Source organism: Pantherophis guttatus, chromosome 2 (genome assembly GCF_059756535.1).
Source record: "Pantherophis guttatus breed Tessera chromosome 2, ASM5975653v1, whole genome shotgun sequence".
Classification (NCBI taxonomy): Eukaryota; Metazoa; Chordata; class Lepidosauria; order Squamata; family Colubridae; genus Pantherophis; species Pantherophis guttatus.
Genome location: NC_142064.1, coordinates 168,047,445 through 168,067,794, shown reverse-complemented (window position 1 = coordinate 168,067,794; position 20,350 = coordinate 168,047,445). Strand labels below are relative to the sequence as shown.

The 20,350-nt window shown below is 37.5% G+C and overlaps 1 protein-coding gene across 1 annotated transcript; it reads right to left on the bottom strand.

The window, feature by feature from the left end:
* Window positions 1-380: 380 nt before the first annotated feature.
* TRIM16 (tripartite motif containing 16) lies at window positions 381-18,042 on the bottom strand. Its single transcript, XM_034408377.3, has 6 exons — window positions 17,277-18,042; window positions 12,238-12,333; window positions 6,315-6,548; window positions 5,674-5,845; window positions 5,378-5,473; window positions 381-2,154 (listed from the first exon to the last, which is right to left on the bottom strand). The coding sequence occupies exons 1-6, from the start codon at window positions 17,844-17,846 to the stop codon at window positions 1,538-1,540; spliced, it is 1,785 nt and encodes a 594-aa protein (XP_034264268.2). The 5' UTR covers window positions 17,847-18,042; the 3' UTR covers window positions 381-1,537.
* Window positions 18,043-20,350: the final 2,308 nt, after the last annotated feature.

Below are 20,350 nucleotides of genomic sequence, written 5' to 3'. Positions count from 1 at the left end.
TCAAGCACCCAATATCAGAATAACAACTCATCTGAGCTAGATTGCCTAGAGACATCACCAAAATTCATTCCATATGCTGATATGGTAGACATTATTAACTTTCATAGGCAATTGTAATACTCATTGACTAGTTCAGATAATAAAAGAGCTACTTCTATGGACTGAACTGTTAACTGTTCCTTAAATATACACATTGAATTCTCTCTCTTTCACAGTATGGGTTATAATATACCTGTGTATTCATTGAGATACAATATAGCAATAGCAATACCCCTTAGACTTATATACGGCTTCATAGTGCTTTTACAACCCTCTCTAAGTGGGCTCAATATGCTTATTGAGCAGAGGAAACATAAATACAAAAAATATACAAAGAATGGTTTCTGATCTTCTTTACAGTAGTTTAATTACAATTATAAATCTATTTCATATACTATGGTTACAATATGACCCTCTTCTTTCTATAATTTATTCTATCTAATCATGAAAAACATAAGTCATACAGTACATTCATTTTTTTCTGCCTTGCCCAAAAGGCCATAACAGGTTTCCAATCAGTAATAAATATAGATAAGTATCTTTTCTCTGATCAAAGAAATTAATTTAGCCACCTCAGAAAGTTCCATCATCTTCACCAACCATTCCTCCATTGTGGGTAATGCCAATTCTTTTTATCTTTATGTATACAATTATTTCCCTACAGCAAAAGTGATTTGAGGACACCAATTGTTCTAAAATCTGATTTGATCAATACATCTGACTTGTATTTTTTAAAGCGTAGGCAGTACAGGGGGATTGGGCAAGGAGTGACTGTATATATAGATAAATTGTCCTTATTCTTTCAATACAATGAACTGGGAATGGCTAGTCTAGTGAAGAGAAGGACCAGGGGAGACATGATAGCAGTGTTCCAATATTTGCCACAGAGAGGAGGGGATCAAACTGTTTTCCAAAGCTGTATTCCAGAAAAGGAATAATGGATGGAAACTGACCAAGGAGAGATTCAACCTAGAAATGAGGAGGAACTTTCTGACAGTGAGAACAATCATCCAATGGAACAGTTTGCCTTCAGGAGTTGTGGGAGCTTCATCACTTGAGACTTTCAAGAAAAAATTGGACTGCTATTTGTCAGAAATGATGTAGGGTCTCCTGCTTGAGTGGGGGGTTGGACTAGATGACCTATAAGGTCCCTTCCAACTCTGTTAATCTGTTAAATACATAGCAGTGTTATGTTAACAGCCATTTGGTTCTTATTTTGAATGCACCCGTTAGAAGTTTACAATCAGAAAGCAGTTGATTTTGCAAATAAGTATTTTCAATACTTTCACTTAAAAACAGGAGAATTTTTATAATTTACTTTTTTCTCTCTCAGTGAGAGGTAATATTCACAGAGGTAATACGCAACCTGAAGTATATAAAACACAATTTTTCAATAGGATTCTTCTACAAAGAGTCCCCAACTGACCAGTGTTGGGGATCTTTGTATAACAAAGATAATGACTAGGTTCTGAGTTAACAGTTTCAACTGTGCATTGCTTTAGTCATGTGTCTCTAAACTACTGGAAGCCAATTCTCCTGTGGAAGGAAGAGAAGCTTCTGGATCCTGCTCAGCTTCTTCTCGCAACCTAACAATCTGAATGCTGTTTTCCTTCTTTGATAGCCAGAAGGCCGGATATAAAGGCTCATTAAACTTGCATTCAAAAGTATGCAAGACAGTCATTGAGTCAGTAGCGATGCCATAAAAGGAGAGTGTCTCTCTGGGGTAATCTAGGTAGACCCCTATTCTGCTGAATTCCTGGGATTTCAAAGGCATCTCCACATCAACATGCCAAGCTGAGAAATCCTTGCCGTTCCATTTAATACACCAGGAGAAGTTATTCCCTGAGATGCAACTGTTGCTCTCTGAGCCTTTCCTGTCAATGCTCTTGTTTGTCATGCCAATGTAAATACCAGCTCCAAATATCTCGACTTCAAAGTAATAACGACCCATATATAAGCTTTGATTGGACAAGACTTGGCGCCAGTGTGCAAATCTTTCTGGGTGATCTGGGTACGGGTGCTCCCAGGGCGTGGTATTGGCGATCTTGTGGTTGTCATCCAAAAGCCTCAAATAGCGATGAGCAGTATCTGGGTCAAAGGTTACCAAGCAAGCATCTGCACAAAAAATAGATACATTTTTTTAAAAAGCTAGACATAATTAATTGAGCACTAAATATGATAGAATACTACACCTAAAAGATCTAATTAGATTTTATAACAGGAGTAATTTTGTCTACAATATATAGAACTTGGAAGAATCTCACTTTTTTTTTAATCTTTGTCAGACAATATTTAGGTTGTAGCTATATCTGCTGGTTAAAAATATTAAAATACACACGATGGCTAGTATATTTTTCCACTGGTTCTCGTTCATATATTGGACAGAGGTGGAAACTTAGAGAACATCTTGGCTTGGCATGTAAAATCAGTATGGTTTTTGCAGACTTGCTTGGAATAAATAACTTGCTTGCTTAAGTAATAGTTCCCTATATTTCAGTACTGGGAAAAGCAATATTCAATAACTAATACTGGATTAACGTCAGATCACTAATGTTATATTAATATTTATTTAGTTTTTAAAAAAGTTCTTGACATAATTTTATTAACTGTTAGAAAGCAAAGGGAAATGTTTCTTTCCTCCAAAACATTTTCCTAGGATTTTTGTTCTAATACTTTATTCTAATAAATGTCTGTATAAAACTAACCCTCTGGCTCCCTTGAGCCACACATTGAGGAGAACTCAATATTGAATTCAATAGTAGAATTGTAGTAGAAAAATGGGACTTTTTCTTCCTCTTTCCAGGGGTGGGCTGCAGGGGGTTCGCAGGGGTTTGGGAGAACCTCTAGCTAAGATTCTGTGCAGTTCGGAGAACCCCCAAATCCCACTCCTGGCTGGGCCCTGCCCCGCCCACCCCTCCCAGGAGCCCCTACACGGCCCGTTTTGGATGCAGGTAAGAGCAGGGCGTGCGCGGAAGCTCAGGGAGGGTGAAAAACAGGCCTACCAGAACTTCGAGAAGGGTCTCTGGAGCCTGGGGAGGCTGTTTTCACCCTTCTGGAGGCTCAAGAAAAGCCTCCAGAGCCCGGGGAGGGCAAAAATCCCCCCCCGCCATGGTGCAGACCGACTAGGCCACACCCACCATGGCCACACCCACCCAGTAACCAGGCAGAGAACCCCTTGCTAAAAATTTTGAAGACCACCCCTACTCTGTTCCCTGTGGTTCTCTGCATGCTCTCAAAATCTCTTCTGAAGAATTGTGAGAATTCAAAGTGTGTTGTGGAAACAGGTTCTGAGGCAGCTAGAAAAAGAGTGAATTGCTCCTTTCCTGTTTTTAGCAACATCTAAACAGCATATAATTGCATTTCATCCATAGATTATTCCAGAATGCATAATGACCATAAATTTAAGAACAAAAAAGATCCTTGTCAAATTGGTAGGCAAATGTTTACTTGTAGCCTATAATGGAAGGAGATTTGCTTTAAGAACAGCTTCCATGTACCTTTTGCTATATAGATAAGGAACCTCACATCAAAACCACTGTTTTCCCTCAATTAATTGTCAGAGTATCATGAACAACACCATATCAGGATATAACGATCTTGAGATCCATTTTTCTGCATACAATAATCTTGCTTCAATTATCATGTACACAAAATATAGTTCCATTACTTTTTTCCAATTGTCTATTAATGCCAAAAGAAAAGTCTCTGGTCTCAATTGTATGTTAATCTTTAAAATCTGAAACACCATGTTTATTTGAATCTAGAATTTTCTAGCTTATTTACACATCATCTCAGTATTATGAAATGTCATTCTTGTTGTCATTTGAAATTCCTTTATATATTCTAGATAATTTCTCTGGTGGTATAAACCAATGGAAAATCATTTTGTAAAAAAATTATCTTTAAGATATTAATATAATGAAGATTTCTATTCTTTCACCCACATATTTCCCCATTGTTCTCTCTGTATATTATAACCAAATATAGCCCATCTTTCATTTGTTCTTATGTCCCAAATTTCAATATTCATATATTAAAATATATTATACATACATACATATATATATGCCTTTTGCCAAGTTGTTAATTTTTCCCCTTTTTAGTCCAAAAAGAATGTTGACTCATCAGGTGGAATTCTCTTATCCTGCTACTCAGAAAATTTCTCTTTAACTGTAAATGATTTATATATAAAACTATTTAAGAAAGTGAGGCTTGTGCGAACCTTGTGTCTATATAGACTGCATCATAGCAGTGAACTTGATTGAAATCTTTTGACTCTCAGCCATTCAATTCATGAGTCAACCACAAAAAACTCAGTTCCTGCAGTCTACTTACAAGAAGTAATTGCCCAGAGTGCAAGTGGGCAATCTCATGTCTCTCCTTTATCCAGAAAGGCAGCACCTGCCAGAATTCACCACTGCATTGCTGATCCTATTCCTATCTAGTCTGCCACAGATCCTCAAATGGAAGCCCCATTAACACATGAAATGTCAAGGATAAGTATATCCTCACACTAGCCATCAAAAGAAGAAACATAGACCTTTCCTGAACATTTTTAATCACCAAGCAAAATTTTCGCTGAATCTTGTCTACATATCCATGTATCAGTTAGGGTAGTCCTTCAAGGCTATCTTCCATACTCACTACAATAACTGGATATATTCCAGCAAGCAGAGGCTGTAGGGAAGCCTTGGAAGAAACTGTGTCAAGATTTCAGAGATTATGGCTGCTTTAACTCTTTGGGGAGGAATGTTTTGTTTGCATCAATATACTTTGAGATCAGGGGTGGGTTTCATTTACCCTTGCTACCGGTTCACTCACACATGCACAGATCATATTTGATGACATCCGTATTTGATGACACAGAAACTTCTGTGCATGCACAGATTGTATTTGATCTGGGTGGGTGGGCGGAGCCTCCTCCCACCGCTGCTACTGGTACGCCCAAACTGGGGTGAACCGGTAGCAACCCACTACTGTTTGAGATACATTCCTTTCAAATGCTTCACACAGCCTTATTAGCTTGTGTTTACTGCTTATTATAATGATTATGTTTGATATATCGAAGTGAGGTAACATAACAATAAATGATAACAGAAAATAAAACATAAGAGGGAATTGATCAGAATGAATCAATGGCTGCTCTTATAAAAACTATATATTAAGTTCAGTGTTCAGCGTGCCCATGAATTTCCCAAGAAGGCATAATTGTACATATCTCCTATTTGTCAGTTTCCCACAGATGTCTTCAGATAAGCCAATATTGTTGGTCTGATTCTGCAAGGCTTTCTTCATTCTTTCAAATTTTGCACCAAAAATTGATTGGACAATAACTTACACTTTAAGAAGTCGTTCCTACTTTGAGGTTCTGGAGCTGACAGGCGATGTTTGGATGGAACAATTGCAGCCACTGTTGTTTTTATCCCAGCATCTTCTATATAGATGGAAGAAAGGAAAGAATTTTTCAGTGTGACTAAGAATTAATGAATTGTCAGGATCAGAACTGTTGATAAGTGAATAGCCTTAAAATTGATTGAAATGAATAAACATGTAAATTAAAGATGAATGGATGGATGGGATGGATGGATGGATGGATGGATGGATGGATGGATGGATGGATGGATGGGTACTCACCATCATTGGCAAACTTCTGCATTTTTTCCTTATAAGAAATTTGTAGTAATTGTAAAAGCTGTTCAGTGGATTCAGAGATCACCTTTTGGATTCCTGATAATTTGTCTTTCAAGCCAATATACACACTGGGCAATGTATCATCTCCCAGATGCTTCTTGAATTCACAGTATTCCTAAATATGCACAGATATATAGAAGAGATAAGAACATTGCTTGGACAATGGCTGGGAGGAAAGGCTAGGAGGAAGAACCCTGTGCATTGTGTTATCATGACGTAACCCCCCCCCACCTTTCACATTTTCATTTCAAGATCAAATGAAAATATTCAAATCAAGAGGTTTGGTTCATGACATCACACCATGCTGTACCACTCTTCTACTCACATTGGCCAGTTATAGATTCAGAGCAGCAGCTGTGTTTTATGTGAACACCAATACTGATACAGGATAGTTAGTGAAAAGGCCAACAAATAAATTAATCCAAAACAACCTTTCCAAATGATGTACAAATGAGATGCATTGGGTTTCAGCTCCCAGAACTTTCAGTGAGAGAACTTTAATGGTTGAAACCCAAAATATTCAAGAAAGACAAACAGTCATTGAAGGCTGATCTAAACATTTTTGCTATTATCATTTAAGGTACCTTTAGGAAGATGATATCATTAGTGTGAGTGGCCATCTTCTGCAATCTTTTCCTACATTCCTCCATTGTCACTTGTTGGTTCTGAAGGTAGATCTTTATTCCATTTGCATGATTAACTGCAGCACGCTCTTTCTCCTCCAGAAAAGTGAGCACAATGGCATGGGTTGCCTTGACAGCTTGGAGCAGCTCCTCAAACTTCTCTTCCACCAAGAGTTTCACTTCAGATATTGAATTCTGCAAGAACAGAAGCCACCTTTGTTGCAAAGCCTTAAAGCTGATCTGTTTGACATTTTAAATTGACCATGCAGTAAATCGTAAAGCTGTACCCATAACCATGCAGTCCTTCCAGTCATGTTCCACTCAAAATGTCCTTTAGATGCATAAGATAAGCTGACAGGGAAAAAAATAAGCCACATTCAAGAAGAAATTATTCTATGTAAACACAGCAGCTATTTCCCAAGTATTAACTTACTATTATGCATGCCATCATTATAGTACATCAATTCACTTGTAACATCCCACTAAATGAGAAAGAAAACTATTATTACTTTAATAGTAACTTATGTTTTGGGGACACGGTGGCTAAGACGCTGAGCTTGTCGATCAGAAAGGTCAGCAGTTCGACGGTTCAAATCCCTAGTGCCAGATAACAGAGTGAGTTCTTGTTACTTGCCCCAGTTTCTGCCAACCCAGCAGTTCGAAAGCATGTAAAATTGCAAGTAGAAAAATAGGGACCACCTTGGTGGGAAGATAATAGTGTTTCATGTGCCTTCACCATTTAGTCATGCTGGTCGCATGACCACAAAATTGTCATCAGACAGCGCTGGCTTTTCGGCTTAGAAACGGAGATGAGCACCACCCTCTAGAGTCGGGAATGACTAGCACATATGTGCGAGGGGAACCTTTACCTTTACCTATCTTATGTTTGAAGTTATTATAAAGAATAACTCATCAAATGCTAACTTGCTGTAGCAAGTATAAAGAACTTTCAGCCTGTGGCTATAACAACCACCCCTGGATGTTCTCCATTGTGTCTGCCAAATTAAAGTTTCTCAGTAGTTCTTTTAAATTAATAAAGTAAATCCACCCTCCATTTTGCAGGAAGAATAAATTGTTTTTTATTCTGCAGTAGAAAACATAGAGCAATCACTCTTGATGATCTTTGCATTAAAGAAAGAAGCGTATTCAGTGACTGAAAAGCACAAGCGGTGGAAAAGAGTGGGAAAGACTTGCCTCCCTGAAGCCCTGATCCCTGACATCCTCCAGCACCTCAGAAAGTAGCAAGGAATTCAGTCTTTGAACTCTAATTTGTTTGCTATCTTTGTTCTGTCATTTGGTAAGCTTGATCTACAAGCAAAAGACATGGAGGATTTGATCATATACACATGTATACACAAAATCAGAACAGAAGAGAAATAGGAATATTGTAAAATGTTCAATATCCACAACACCAAATATCAGATAGTTGTTGCTACTTGTTAACCAATTTCTGGTGTTCCTTTCTGTTCTAAATGAATGTGAATCAAACAAACCTATAGCCAGATCCAGAATGCCTAATATATTGTACAGCAAAATGACCCAAAGGTGCTATTTCAAAAGGCAACTGGACTTTCTGTGGGTTTCTTTTTTGAAGATGTTTCACTTTTGATTCAAGAAGGAGTTCTGACAATTCTTCAGTTCTGACTGAATTGTGGGGAATGGAAGGATTTATATTCCTTGCAGTCATCTGGTTGTTAGCACTTTGAAGGTCAGTCATTAGCTCTCTCAGTGGTGAAATGTAAAATTTGTTACGACCAGTTCTGTGGGCGTGGCTTGGTGGGGGGGGGGTAATGTGACTGGGTGGGCATGGCCACCTTTTTTTTTTTATTACTTTTAAAAGCATTTTTTTCTATAACCTTAAGAGTTGCAGAAACAAATGCTTTTAAAAGCCTCTGACGATCAGGCAACTCATCTGGGATCGTCACAGGCTTTTAAAAGCATTTTTTTCTACAACAAGAGGTTGTAGAAAAAAATGCTTTTAAAAGCCTGTGACGATCCCAGATGAGCTGTGCGATCATCAGACACTTTTTTTTTTACTTTTAAAAGCATTTTTTCGGCCGAAGAGGTTGTAGAAAAAATGCTTTTAAAAATAATTTTTAAAAGCCTCTGATGATCACGTGGCTCAGCTGGGCATGGGGTGGGGCAGGGATTTTTGCTACCGGTTCTCTGAACCACCCGCTGCCATTGCTACCGGATCAGGCGATCCGGTCCGAACCAGGAGCATTTCACCCCTGAACTCTCTGAGAGTCATTGAGGCCACTTAGGGGTTTTTCTGTACCCTCAGGGTCACCTGAATCAGAATGCAAATGGGTGTGGAACTTTCTTGGAACTGTTGAAAGCACTGTGTTGTAAACAGGGAATAGGTGGTGTCTCTGTTGAGAGAGGGTTGTTCAATTTTAACATAGATGTCCTCCTTTACCTCTCTTTCAAACCAGTGGTCCTCTCTGTTCAGAATGTGGACTTCAAAAGAGTGACCTTTGTTTTTCAAATGTAGATGGACTGCTGAATCTTGTCCTGATGAATTTGTTCTCCTCCTGTATGTTGTACCATGCATTTATGAGGCGGTTGATTTGTTTCTCCAATGTACAGATCTGCACATGTCTCACTGCATTATACTGCATACATCACATTGCTCAGTTTGTGTCTAGATGTGGTGGCAAGCTTCGGCCTTAGTGTATTCTGTCTTAGTGCATTCTTAGTATATTCTTAGTAGATACAGCAAAATTGAACGTGGCTTCCCAGTTTTTCATCCAATTTGCAAGATGGAGTGTTATTCAAAAGAAATCAATCAATGGAAAATTTAGCCTGACTAGAATTGTTCCAGACAAACTTCTAGTGGCAAACAGCCTCTTTATTTTCCTAGCTAGACTTCTCCTACATTAAATTATCCTACATTACTCCAGACTATTAGCAACATGTCATATAAATTACAGATTTCCCTAGTATGCCTCCTTCTGGCAGCACCTTCCTGAGGATGGATGCTTATATTAGTGCTTGGCAAAAATGATATCCTGCCAGTTTGTCCTCTTCTGTAGAAGAAAAGATTCTGCTTTTAAAAATAGAGGACAAAAGTTATGTCCTAGGACTAGGAAAAGGAGGAAAGAAGGATTGCCTGTGGCTAAAGGTTGGTATCTGGTAGAATCTGGTAGAATCTGGTAGACCAAGGAAGCAAGCAGGAAATGTTTGCTGCAGTGGTCCATTTATCTCTAATAGGTAAAAGGTTTTTATAGACATGCATACCTACAGACATATGCAAAAATATAATAGATGGGATGGACTGGTTTCCCTACTTACATACCTCAAAATTCTAGAGCCTGGAAAGGACACTGTGAAATATATTTTCATCATTTATATTTTTATCATTTTTTTTTCATTTATGTTTGCCAGTCAGGCACACAGGATTTAGCAACTCTATTTTTCATACAATGGAAATATGAGGGAAGATGAAAAATAAAAGCATTCCTTGGAACACAAATGTTTGTCGCTGCAACTACCAAGCAACTATATCATGGCAGGAAGGGTGGTTAGAATGTATAGGCCCAAAGAGTTTTCAGTAGGGTGAAACTTCAGCTTTTCACCTATTGGGCCCAGCTTTGCTGTTAAATGTCTCACAAATGACAATAAAGTAGGACATTTGGTTTAGATTTTTAAAAACTGAAGTTTGGTACTTGCGATTGGCTAACCCTGGAAATCCCCAAAAATTGCTATTGTGTTTTCCTTTTTAGAAGATTGGGATTAAACTGCAGGCTCAGTAAACGCTCCTGAAGGAATAAAATATTTCCTCAAATGCTGATTTCTTTTTTCAAAGAAAGCTGTTATAAGTTTTCTGTTTTTCATTACAGTTAGATGACATTAGACAATGACTGCGGGAAGGACTGTGCAGTCTGTGAGATAAACCTTGCCAAACTGCATAAACATCGACATTGCTCTAGAGGAGTCTTTATAGATTTGGAGGTGAAAGGTTCACTCATTCCTCACCTCGGGTGGAGGAATTTAATGAGAAATTCCAGTAAAAACTGCAGATATTGTACAGATGAATCTTGTAAAGTAATGCAAGGGTAACTATAAAATCCTTGTGCTAAATGTCATTAATGTTGACTTTAGAATGTAAAGTATGAAACTAGCCTTAAATGTTCCTTCCAGAAAAACTTAAATGCAAATTTTTAAAATATGAAAACTTGCATTACAAAAGGGCACAGAGAAAAGAATGACATATAAATCAGTTTCCTTTGTGCAAAACTATAACTTTGAAAGTCCCCGATGAACCCTATAAATAACCTTATATTAATAAATAGCACTGCAAATGAAAGATAAATCCGTTAGTCACCCCCTGTCCCTTTGTCTACCCCTCTACCTTCTTTCCTGGCACTTTGGATACGGAGAAAAGCAAAATAGTGTTTTTATAAGTCTGCTAGCTGGGTTCATATGTCATGCTAAGCCGTAATGGGATTTGTTTGTAATGTGGCATAACATGTACATATTTACCTATTGTCATCACACATGCAAGGCTATGTATTAACTATAACATTATGGGACGTTTAACAGTCTATAATGATATAACCATTGGATTAGCAGATAAAAGAATTTTGTCATTATCTGCAGCCTTCAGGAGTGTTTAGTTGCTTGCAAGATTTCATAAAAGTCTTGATTCGTTTTTGTTCACACACGGGGAGAACCTTAGTTTGGCATGTAGAATTGAAATCACACAATTCATTTTGGGATTTGGTACAATCTAACACATGTCCCTGGTATATTGCACTGATGTCTCTCTGGCTGAACGTGTAAATGAATATTTTAAAAGCCTTCAAATGCTTTCAAGTAGCCAGAGGGTTCTGAAGCTTAAAGATCTTTCCAGAAGTTGATAATGAATTCATTGGTTACTCTTAAATTAGTTTAACGAGAAACAGTCCAAAGGGAATCTATGAAAATAAAACTAAGGATGAGTAGATGAAATCTTCAAATGGTTTAACAATCCCCCCTCTTAAAAAAAAATACCCTACCCAAAGTTTATGTTCTCTATTTTTATTACCCATTTAAAGGTTTGGGAATTGCTAATCTTTAAGAATTAATTCAGATAATTCAGACAGTATGTTCAGACAGACAGTTTAAATGCTTTAAATAGATTTGGCTTTCTTTGTTAGTAGCTACATACAACTCTCAAAATGTCTGCACAGAAATAAGGGAGTTATTGAAATGAAGGAAATGAAATGAAGGAAATGAAAGAACTCCATGAATTGACCATTCTCAACCAGCCAACAGCTGTATTTTGCAGACATGGGCCTAGTGTTCTCAACAGTAACTGAAAAATTCCTATGTTTTCTTTTCAAAGGGTTCAAGAAATAACAACAGTGCTTAAATATAGTCTATTTTTCTATAAGAAAATATTCAAATAATGTCCCCATCCTCATCAGATTTTCTAGGGAAGTCAACAGAGGTCTTCAAAGACCACCAGCACTGATGTCTGATCTGAGGCTGTCACATAAGCCTGAATGCAAGCACTGTAATTTCCAATAATGCCTTGGAGAGTGTTATGCCCAGCTCAAGAATGACCTGGAACAATCCAGCCAAAGTTTTCTTTATTTGCACCATATAGATAGAATTTTGCAAGACTAAACCTATACCACTCTAACCCAAATGGATATCCCCTGGGAGATTCTAGGGAATGGCTATCCTAAATCTCTGGTGCAGCACCTATAATCTTCAAACTAGTTCATATCCGATCTATTTGTGGGGCAACTGGATCTATTAAAAAACCACCTGTCTGCAAGTATACCTTTTGCCAAGCAATGAGTATATGGAAGACTTTTTAAAGCACACAAGTCATTTCTATCATTGCCAAGGGCTGAATCTCTAATGAACAGAGATGCTCTGTTTTAATTCTTACCACTATAGACTCTGAGTTCTTCTCCAATTTAACAATTGCATTTTCAGCTGACTTCAATTTCCAATCATATTCTTCTTGATGTTGAAGAAGTTCACACTGTTGATAGATAAACCAGGTGTTATACATGGAGAGAAGTCACATAACAGCTGTTGAAATCTCATGAATGAGTTCATTTTTGTTCATGAACATTCAGACTGAAAACTGCTTCTGTATGGAGCCAGACAAGTTAGGTAAAGTGAAGCGTAATAAACCAACACTTGATGTAGATAAGATTGGGGTGTGGTTGGTCTGTAAGAAAAGTCATCCGTGTTAGTCATTCTGAATGAGGTTGTACTTTCTTAAAAACTGTCCAAAATCCAGTAGAATTGAGGTGGGGTATAAATTAATTCCATTAGAATTAATTTGATGCAATCCAAAACTTACAATTTGATGATACTCCCTGATCAAGCCTTGCTACTGAATTATCATATTTAATTAACATATTATTGCAACCATATTATTTGATCAATACCATGTGGTGACAGGAAGGGCATCAGGCCAGGAAACACTCTGCTAGCTCCATTCAGTTGCCCAGACTCCACCCCATAAGGGATTATTGGGTTATTAAAAGATGATGATGATGATGATGATGATGATGATGATGATGATGACGATGATGATGATTTGATCAATACCATGAAGTACTTATCAAAATAAAAGGATTGTCATCCAAACCAGCAATTAGGCAACAGGAACTAACATATAAGGGTGATTTAAAACTAAACCATCAACAGTAGGTGGAAAAATAAGCCACTACAACCAATTTTATATTAAAACAATTCATATCCTTTGCAACCAAGTATCATAGCTGACATTCTTTTTATACTAAATTTTCTTTGTGCAACTGCATATGTCACTATTTGCTGAATTACAAAATGTTCTATGGCTGCTAAAAGAAGCACCTGATACAAACTACAGCTTTGCTGCTTCAATAGAGAGTAAAAATGACTTTTAAGTGCTATATGCACACATAGATGTACCACAGAATCATAAAGTCATTGGTAGTTTCTGATATCCTCTTTCCCAGGGGATGTCAAACTCAATTTCATTGAGGGCCACATCAGGGTTGTGTCAGTGGGCCAGGTGGGTGTGGCCAGAGTGAACGTGTCCAGCTCGACATCACTCCTGTTGGGGGTGCCTGTGGTGGCTCAAGCGCTCTGCCAGTGAAAACAGGCTCCCGAGCTCCATTTTCAGCTACCTTCTGCCAGTGAAAACAGAGCTGGGGAGGGCCAGCTCCGTTTTCACTGGCAGAGGGTTGCAGGAGGCCGTGGCAGCCATAAACGGAACTCAGGAGCCTGTTTTCACTGGCAGAAGCACTGTGGGCCAGTCCTTCACTGTTTCTAAATTCTAAAATCTGTGTCCCGGGCCTTGAGTTTGACACCTCTGTTCTATCCAGGCACATTAATGGCATAAACTAGAATGTGAGTTCTGTAAACTCTTGCTTTAAAGCTGGGAGTTGAAACACAAAGATAATTAGAGATTCCAATGGTCCAAACAGAAATGAGTAATAATCTCCAAAGTAAACTATGAAAAGTATCCAAGCGATAATTAGAGTCTGGGAAAGGATTAAAAGTAGGGGATGAAACAGAGAATGAGCACCAGAATGCTCCTTTTATTGATTTTTTTTTTTTGCCTTTTAATTTTTTTTCTCAATTCCTGTAAGTATATATATGTATTCTTTTTTCTTTTTGCCCCTTTTGCTTGTACATTTTACTTAAATGAATAAAAGGGACATTTTTTAAAAATCCAACATTTCAACAGATTTTCAGATCACTTTCTTTTAAATAAGAAACAGTATTGCAGAAACTATCATAACGATTTATGTTTTTGGAGAGGTAGTGAAACGAATGCTTGATTTAAATATATTGTTCCATTTTGGTAAGAAGCAATTACATGTATTAACTCAATCTTGAGATTTATCTCGGGAGGTGACTTTTGGACAGAGAAAATGAACACATAATCAAAAGACATATTGTTCGACGTTGGAAACACAAACATATGGCTCCAACTATTTAGTGGCTTGCAGAATTGATTAACATACATCAACCATGAATGTAATGAATCACAGTTTCCATTTATTAATAAATATATGTTGTAAATATTACATTTTGTATCCTTTTCCAGTTTTTTTCCTCCTTTTATAATTTTGTGTAATTTTATTATTTTATATTTAGCTAATTAAAAAGAAAAAAAAAGATATTTCTCTGTGGAATTTAATCAGACCAAACCATGTATGATAATCTGAAGTAAAGATTGTGTTCCAGTCCTTAAAATTGTCTATTGACGATAACTAAATTCTATAGTTTGCCCTTAGAACTTGGAATTATACACGTTTCACAAATAGGTAATATAGTTAAAATGCCATAAACAGGACTGGACCCATCCTTCTGCTTCAAAACATTTCCAGAAACAGTGACCAAGGGAAAATCTAAAGCAGTGTTTCTCAACCTTGGTAGCTTGAAGATGGGTGGACTTCAACTCCCAGAATCCCCCAGCCAGCAGTGCTGGCTGGGGGATTCTGGGGGTTGAAGTCCACCCATCTTCAAGCTTCCAAGGTTGAGAAACACTGATCTAAAGTATTGACAAGCCCTACAAAGAAGAGAAAAATGGATTTTAAACACTCTCTCTTATGGTGATCAAGTTAGCCTTCTTCCATTTTCAATAAAGCATGAAGATTATCAATGGAAGAGACAAAAGAGTTGTTTTACATTGATTATTATCCCATTTGCAAGATGTCCAGTTTTCCATTCCCCATATTTTCATTCCATATAGCAATAGGGGAATAACTTTTCTACAGAAAATATTTTATTTGTTGAATGATAAAAGAAAAAGAAGGGACATTGACTTCATTGCTCTCAGTATCACATTTATGATACACAAATTCCACATCAATGTTTAAGAAAAATATATAAATGAAGGTACTGCCATCCCAAAATCCTGTATTAAAAAATGTTATTACAGGAATTTCCTCCTTCAAACAGTTAATGGGTGAACAAATTTGTTTTAAGTCCTTTAAAAGCTTAAGGCACCCAGCCTCTTAAACTCCCCAAAATTCAACTTTTAAAAAAATACTTATCTGGAGAATGTCACTAGACATATCTACTACTATCATTGCAAACCAGTTAAAAAAATAAACTGGTTGATTGCTCATTGATTTAGAAGGTAATGTCTATATGTTCTCTAATACTTTGCAGTCTCTTCATGTCTATTCCTCCCATTTTTTTCTTCCAGTTGATTTTACTGTGATCCACTCAATCTAATATGTTAAGTATGAGTAACTGTTCCTTTCCAGTTGCACACAAGAAGCTCCTAAGAAGAATAGTAGGTTGAAGGTCCTACTGATCGTTATTCTGTGGCATCTTATAACCAACACAATGCAATTTAGCTACATTTTAGCTCTTTTAATTGTTTATATTTGGAACAGACTACACTATTAAATAAGCATAATCAAAATGAAACAAAATTCTGTCCCAAACAGGATTGAGATATTGTGAAAAGGATTCCAATTTCCTGTCAGGTTTTACTCCCTTGAGGTGAAAGACAGCAAAAGAAGAGAGATTAAGGCATAATAAAGTGGAGGAACAACAGTGAATATTACACAACTCTGTTTAGTAATAACCGGTTTAGAAATAACCGGTACTAGTAATTTTATCCTGCAAAACAGGAAGATTAACAGAAAAAGTAGTAAAAAGTTTATACCAACAAAAGGCGTTTATTTATGACAGCTATAAATGCCTGATTTCTCCACCTAAGATATGATTCATAACCATTTGGAACTGTTTTCATATTATCTATGCTTCAGGCATGAAATGTTTCACTGTGGAAACTGGGACATAAAAAGGAACACCCTATAGGAGAAGGAGACATGCTTGTTTGTTCAAAACTGAATTCAAGTTCAAGCAAACATAGAAAAAACCCACCTCAGAGAGAAATTATTTCAAACTCCATATTTACAAGACAGTGAAGAAATTTGTTCTCTGTTTGCTTTTGCAATGATGCAGAGATGCAAAGGTTTGTTAAGAAAAATGTGCACTCAGTTGAAATGCATAGCTGGGTGAAAAAAAAATATTGGATTGCCTTTCAAAAAGGGAAGTGAGCTGAACTTCTCTAAGTTTAGAAACTAAGCAGGATCAGGAATCTCAGGTAGGGAAAACTAAACCATAGGAGCAGCTATGACAAACCACTCCCATAATATTGCCAGGAAAATTGCACAATTGTATCTTGGAAGTCACCAAGAGCTGTGCTCAGTTTTGACCATTTTTGAGGGCATTTTTAGCTTTTCTGCACAAAGGAAGAATTTATAATGATACAGCAAGAACCACCACATGTGGATATAATTCCAGGGTTCTCCTACAGGAAATAAAATTGGCTGTAACCTTTGGTATTAGTCCCAAGAAGTATCATAAAATAGTTAAATTCCTCCACTGTGCCTGAGAATCAGTCAAATGCCGATTGCCTTAGTCAATAGGAACTAAGCAAAATCCAGGTGTTTCATAAGTAGTCTGAATATACCAGATGTCATGCTTGGCATGACAGTCAGTTTCTCATAGAAAGTAGGAAAGTCCTTCTGCTCATCAGGATTTCTCCCTATTGAAAAAAAAAACTCAATCCTCTTTCACTAGGAAGCTTTTATTTCATAATACCCCACTTGCAAATTCATGAAATCCCAGTATAACATAGTTCTCTCATGTTCATTTAGGAACAAGCCTAAGTGCATGCTAAGGCATGATTCATGGAATAAGCCACAGAGGCAGGATTTATACATAAAGCTGCATAAAATGCATAAATGAGTATTTAGATTCATGTGTTCCGCTAAGTCACAACCCAAGAAACAATAGGGAAACTCATTGTGACTTAGTCCCTAATGTCCATGCAAATGACCTTACGAAAGGCTAAGTGTGAAAGTAAGAACTCTCTGGCCTCTTATTTCCAAGCACTGACCAGGCTGTGACAATTCTCCTACATATCATATTAACCATAAACTTATATTCAATTGTTACCTCTTTTTCTTTCCTGGCTATCCCACAGATTACAGTTTGGTGGTTTTGATGTCCATCAGAAAGACACTCCTCACAGATACAGATTAGGTCACTGTGGCAGAACCAGCTGAGATGCCTTTTGTGGGTCTTGCAGCTCTGTATGTCAATGTCCTTTAGTGGATCCATAAGTTTATGGCTCTGTAGTTTGACATTCTCCAGGTGAGGCCTCAAGTGATCCTGGCAGTAATTTACCATGCAGGTCAAGCAGGATTTTACTGCCTGCACCTTTTCTGCTAGGCAGAAATCACAAAGCACTTCTTCCTCCTCCTCCTGCTTCTCTTCTGGGTGACTTTCTCTCAAGATACTGGGTGAGCAGTCCTTGGATGATTCGTTTTCAGACAGGTGGTCTCCCAGGCCTGGTTCACTGTGACATGGATCTTTGCTTTCAAGTTCCATAAGAGATGTTCCTTCATTTTTCAATTCTCTACTCCCACATTTTTCTTCACAGATTGGTGAGCCGTTTACTACAGGATCCTGAACTGCCAGATCTTCAGCCAGCTCTTCAGGACAACTTGAATCGGAGGCAGCCATTACCTGTCTATTATTTCCTGAACAGAACCACCCCTCCAATACTAACAATAGCTCTAGCTTTCTAAGGTGCTTGCTGTGTAACTGCACCTTCGGAAGAAATGAAAAAAAAAAACACCAGTCACGCCTGAATGTTCCTGAGCAACTGTGTGCTTTAGGGGATTAACTCTTTCTTTCCATCTCCTAGCATGCATGGTCTGAAATTACGCAACAGGGTGATGTAAGCAGCTGGCATATATTCAACCTCTTTCCTGTTAGTGTTATTAACCAGCCAAATCTTGCTTTTATGTATGTGTGTTATAACATACATCCAGGAAATATATGAATCATGTAGAATGTGAATGTGTGCATGTATCCTGTCATAATTTCATATTGAGCTATGTTGATATGTTTGTTTCTCTCATAGATTTTTTAGAAGACACTAGCAACCTCTGTTTATAAGAACAGGCTGAGGGCTCAGTGTAGCCTGGGGCCATCACTACCTATTTCCATAATTGCCATGACTTGCACTTAGAAAATATTGTGCATACTTTTTTAAAAAACTATTTTTTAAAAAAGGTGGCTGACAGACTTGCAATCTACTTCCCATGTTCTCAAAGGACAGAGGGGTGAAAGAAGAATCAGGAAATATATTCATATCCATTTTTTACATCAAATGAACAAAACTAAATGGTATGTTTAATACTGCAGTGACTTAATGACAAATAATTGGAATAAGGATTTAATTAGTTCAAATTATTGTATTTCTACTCCATGGGACTTAGAATGTATTGTTAGTGAAGACCCTGCTGTATTTTGGACCAAAAGATTGCAGTTTTATCAAGAGGACTTCATAAACATATTTGGACACATAGCAGATCTCTCACCTTGACAGTTGAATTGTCCAACTATCATGGCATTTCCACATGGAAGGAAGGAAGAAGACTTTGTCATGGCAATTATGAAAATTGCTAGGGATGGACAACCTTTGGAGCCACACTGGGCTCTCAGCCTGTTCATATGATGAGCCCCAGAGGTTGCTGGCATCCAATTTGTTTTCTTCTTCATTCTTTCCATTTCTATTCTTGTGTTCCTTCACATTTCACATTTCTCCACTGAAAAGCAAATAAAGTCAACTCTTCTTCCTGATCAGTGTATTAGCAGAGTCACCTTATAGGGGAGATAGGTAGCATAAGAATTTGTGTGATAAATAAGTATTTATTTCTAAGTATTATATACTCCTAGAAATCACAATTTGTAGGAATGATGGCTACTTGAAATTATTACACAGTCAGCCAAAAATTATTACACAGTCAGCCACATGTTTAGGCTGGATTTGACTGTTTTATCCATTAATCAAATCCTTCTATCAAGTCCTTCCCAAGAACCTGACATAGGCAGATTCGTTGTTTGATGGTGTTAAACATTCATCACAGAATGTAAGCTGCTCCAAGTAAAGCTACCTCTTGCAAATGACTGATGGTGATTTTGTCAATGCCAGTGATGTTCAAGAAGTGCTACAGATACCTTGGGATTGCATCCAAGGGACCTATTATCATTGGTACTACCATATTTTTTGGAGTATAAGACGCACCTTTTTCCCCAAAAAAAGAGGGTGAAAATCTGGGTGCATCTTATACTCCGAATGTAGCTTTCCTCAGCCTCTCAAACAGAGGTTTCAGAGGCTGAAAAAAGAATCAGAAATGAAGTTTCAAGAAAAAAAGCCTCCAAACAGAGCTTCAGAGGCTTTTTTTCTGAAGCTCTGTTTCGGAGGCTTTCAGAGGCAGAAAAAAAAGTTTTTTCTGAAACAGAGTTTCAGAAGTTTCAGAGGCAGAAAAAAAAGCAAGGCACAGAGCACACAGCCAATGAACCTGTTGCTAAAATTCACCTCTGGAAACAGCTGATTGGGGGTATTCTGGGAGGCCGATCCACCCACGAATCAGCTTTTTTCTTATTTTCCTCCCAAAAACTAAGGTGCATCTTATACTCCGGTGTGTCTTATATGCTGAAAAATACAGGGCAAAAGCAAAAATCTTTGCTTTTTTGCCACAGTTATTCTACTACTATTTTCAGGTGTTTGTATTTTGTGATTTTCTCCAGTCCTTTCTCTTTTATTCTGCTGACTCCAGGTACTGCCATGTCCACTATCCAGAGTTTTTTTTTTTTTTTTGTCTTTCTTATCAACAGTTGTTAAATCTGAGGTGTTTTATGTAGCAAGTGCTTTCTATATGTATTTTAAAATCCGAGAGCTTTTTAGCTTCTTCATTTTCTATTACTTTTCCTATTTTGCGATCCTACCAGTTCTTGCTTGAAGGAGATTGGTATTTCTGACAGTTATTCCAATGCACTGTTGTTGCCTCTCTGTCATAACATTTTTTGTAGTTAATCTGTGCAACCTTCTTTCAGCAGCTAACTAGGTGCTCCGCTTTTTTCTTCAGCTTCTTTGCAGAGAGGACATTTGCTGTTTGCTGCTGTCTTTTCAATTTTGGTTTTGTATGCATTTGTTCTGAAGGGTTGGTCTTGTGCAA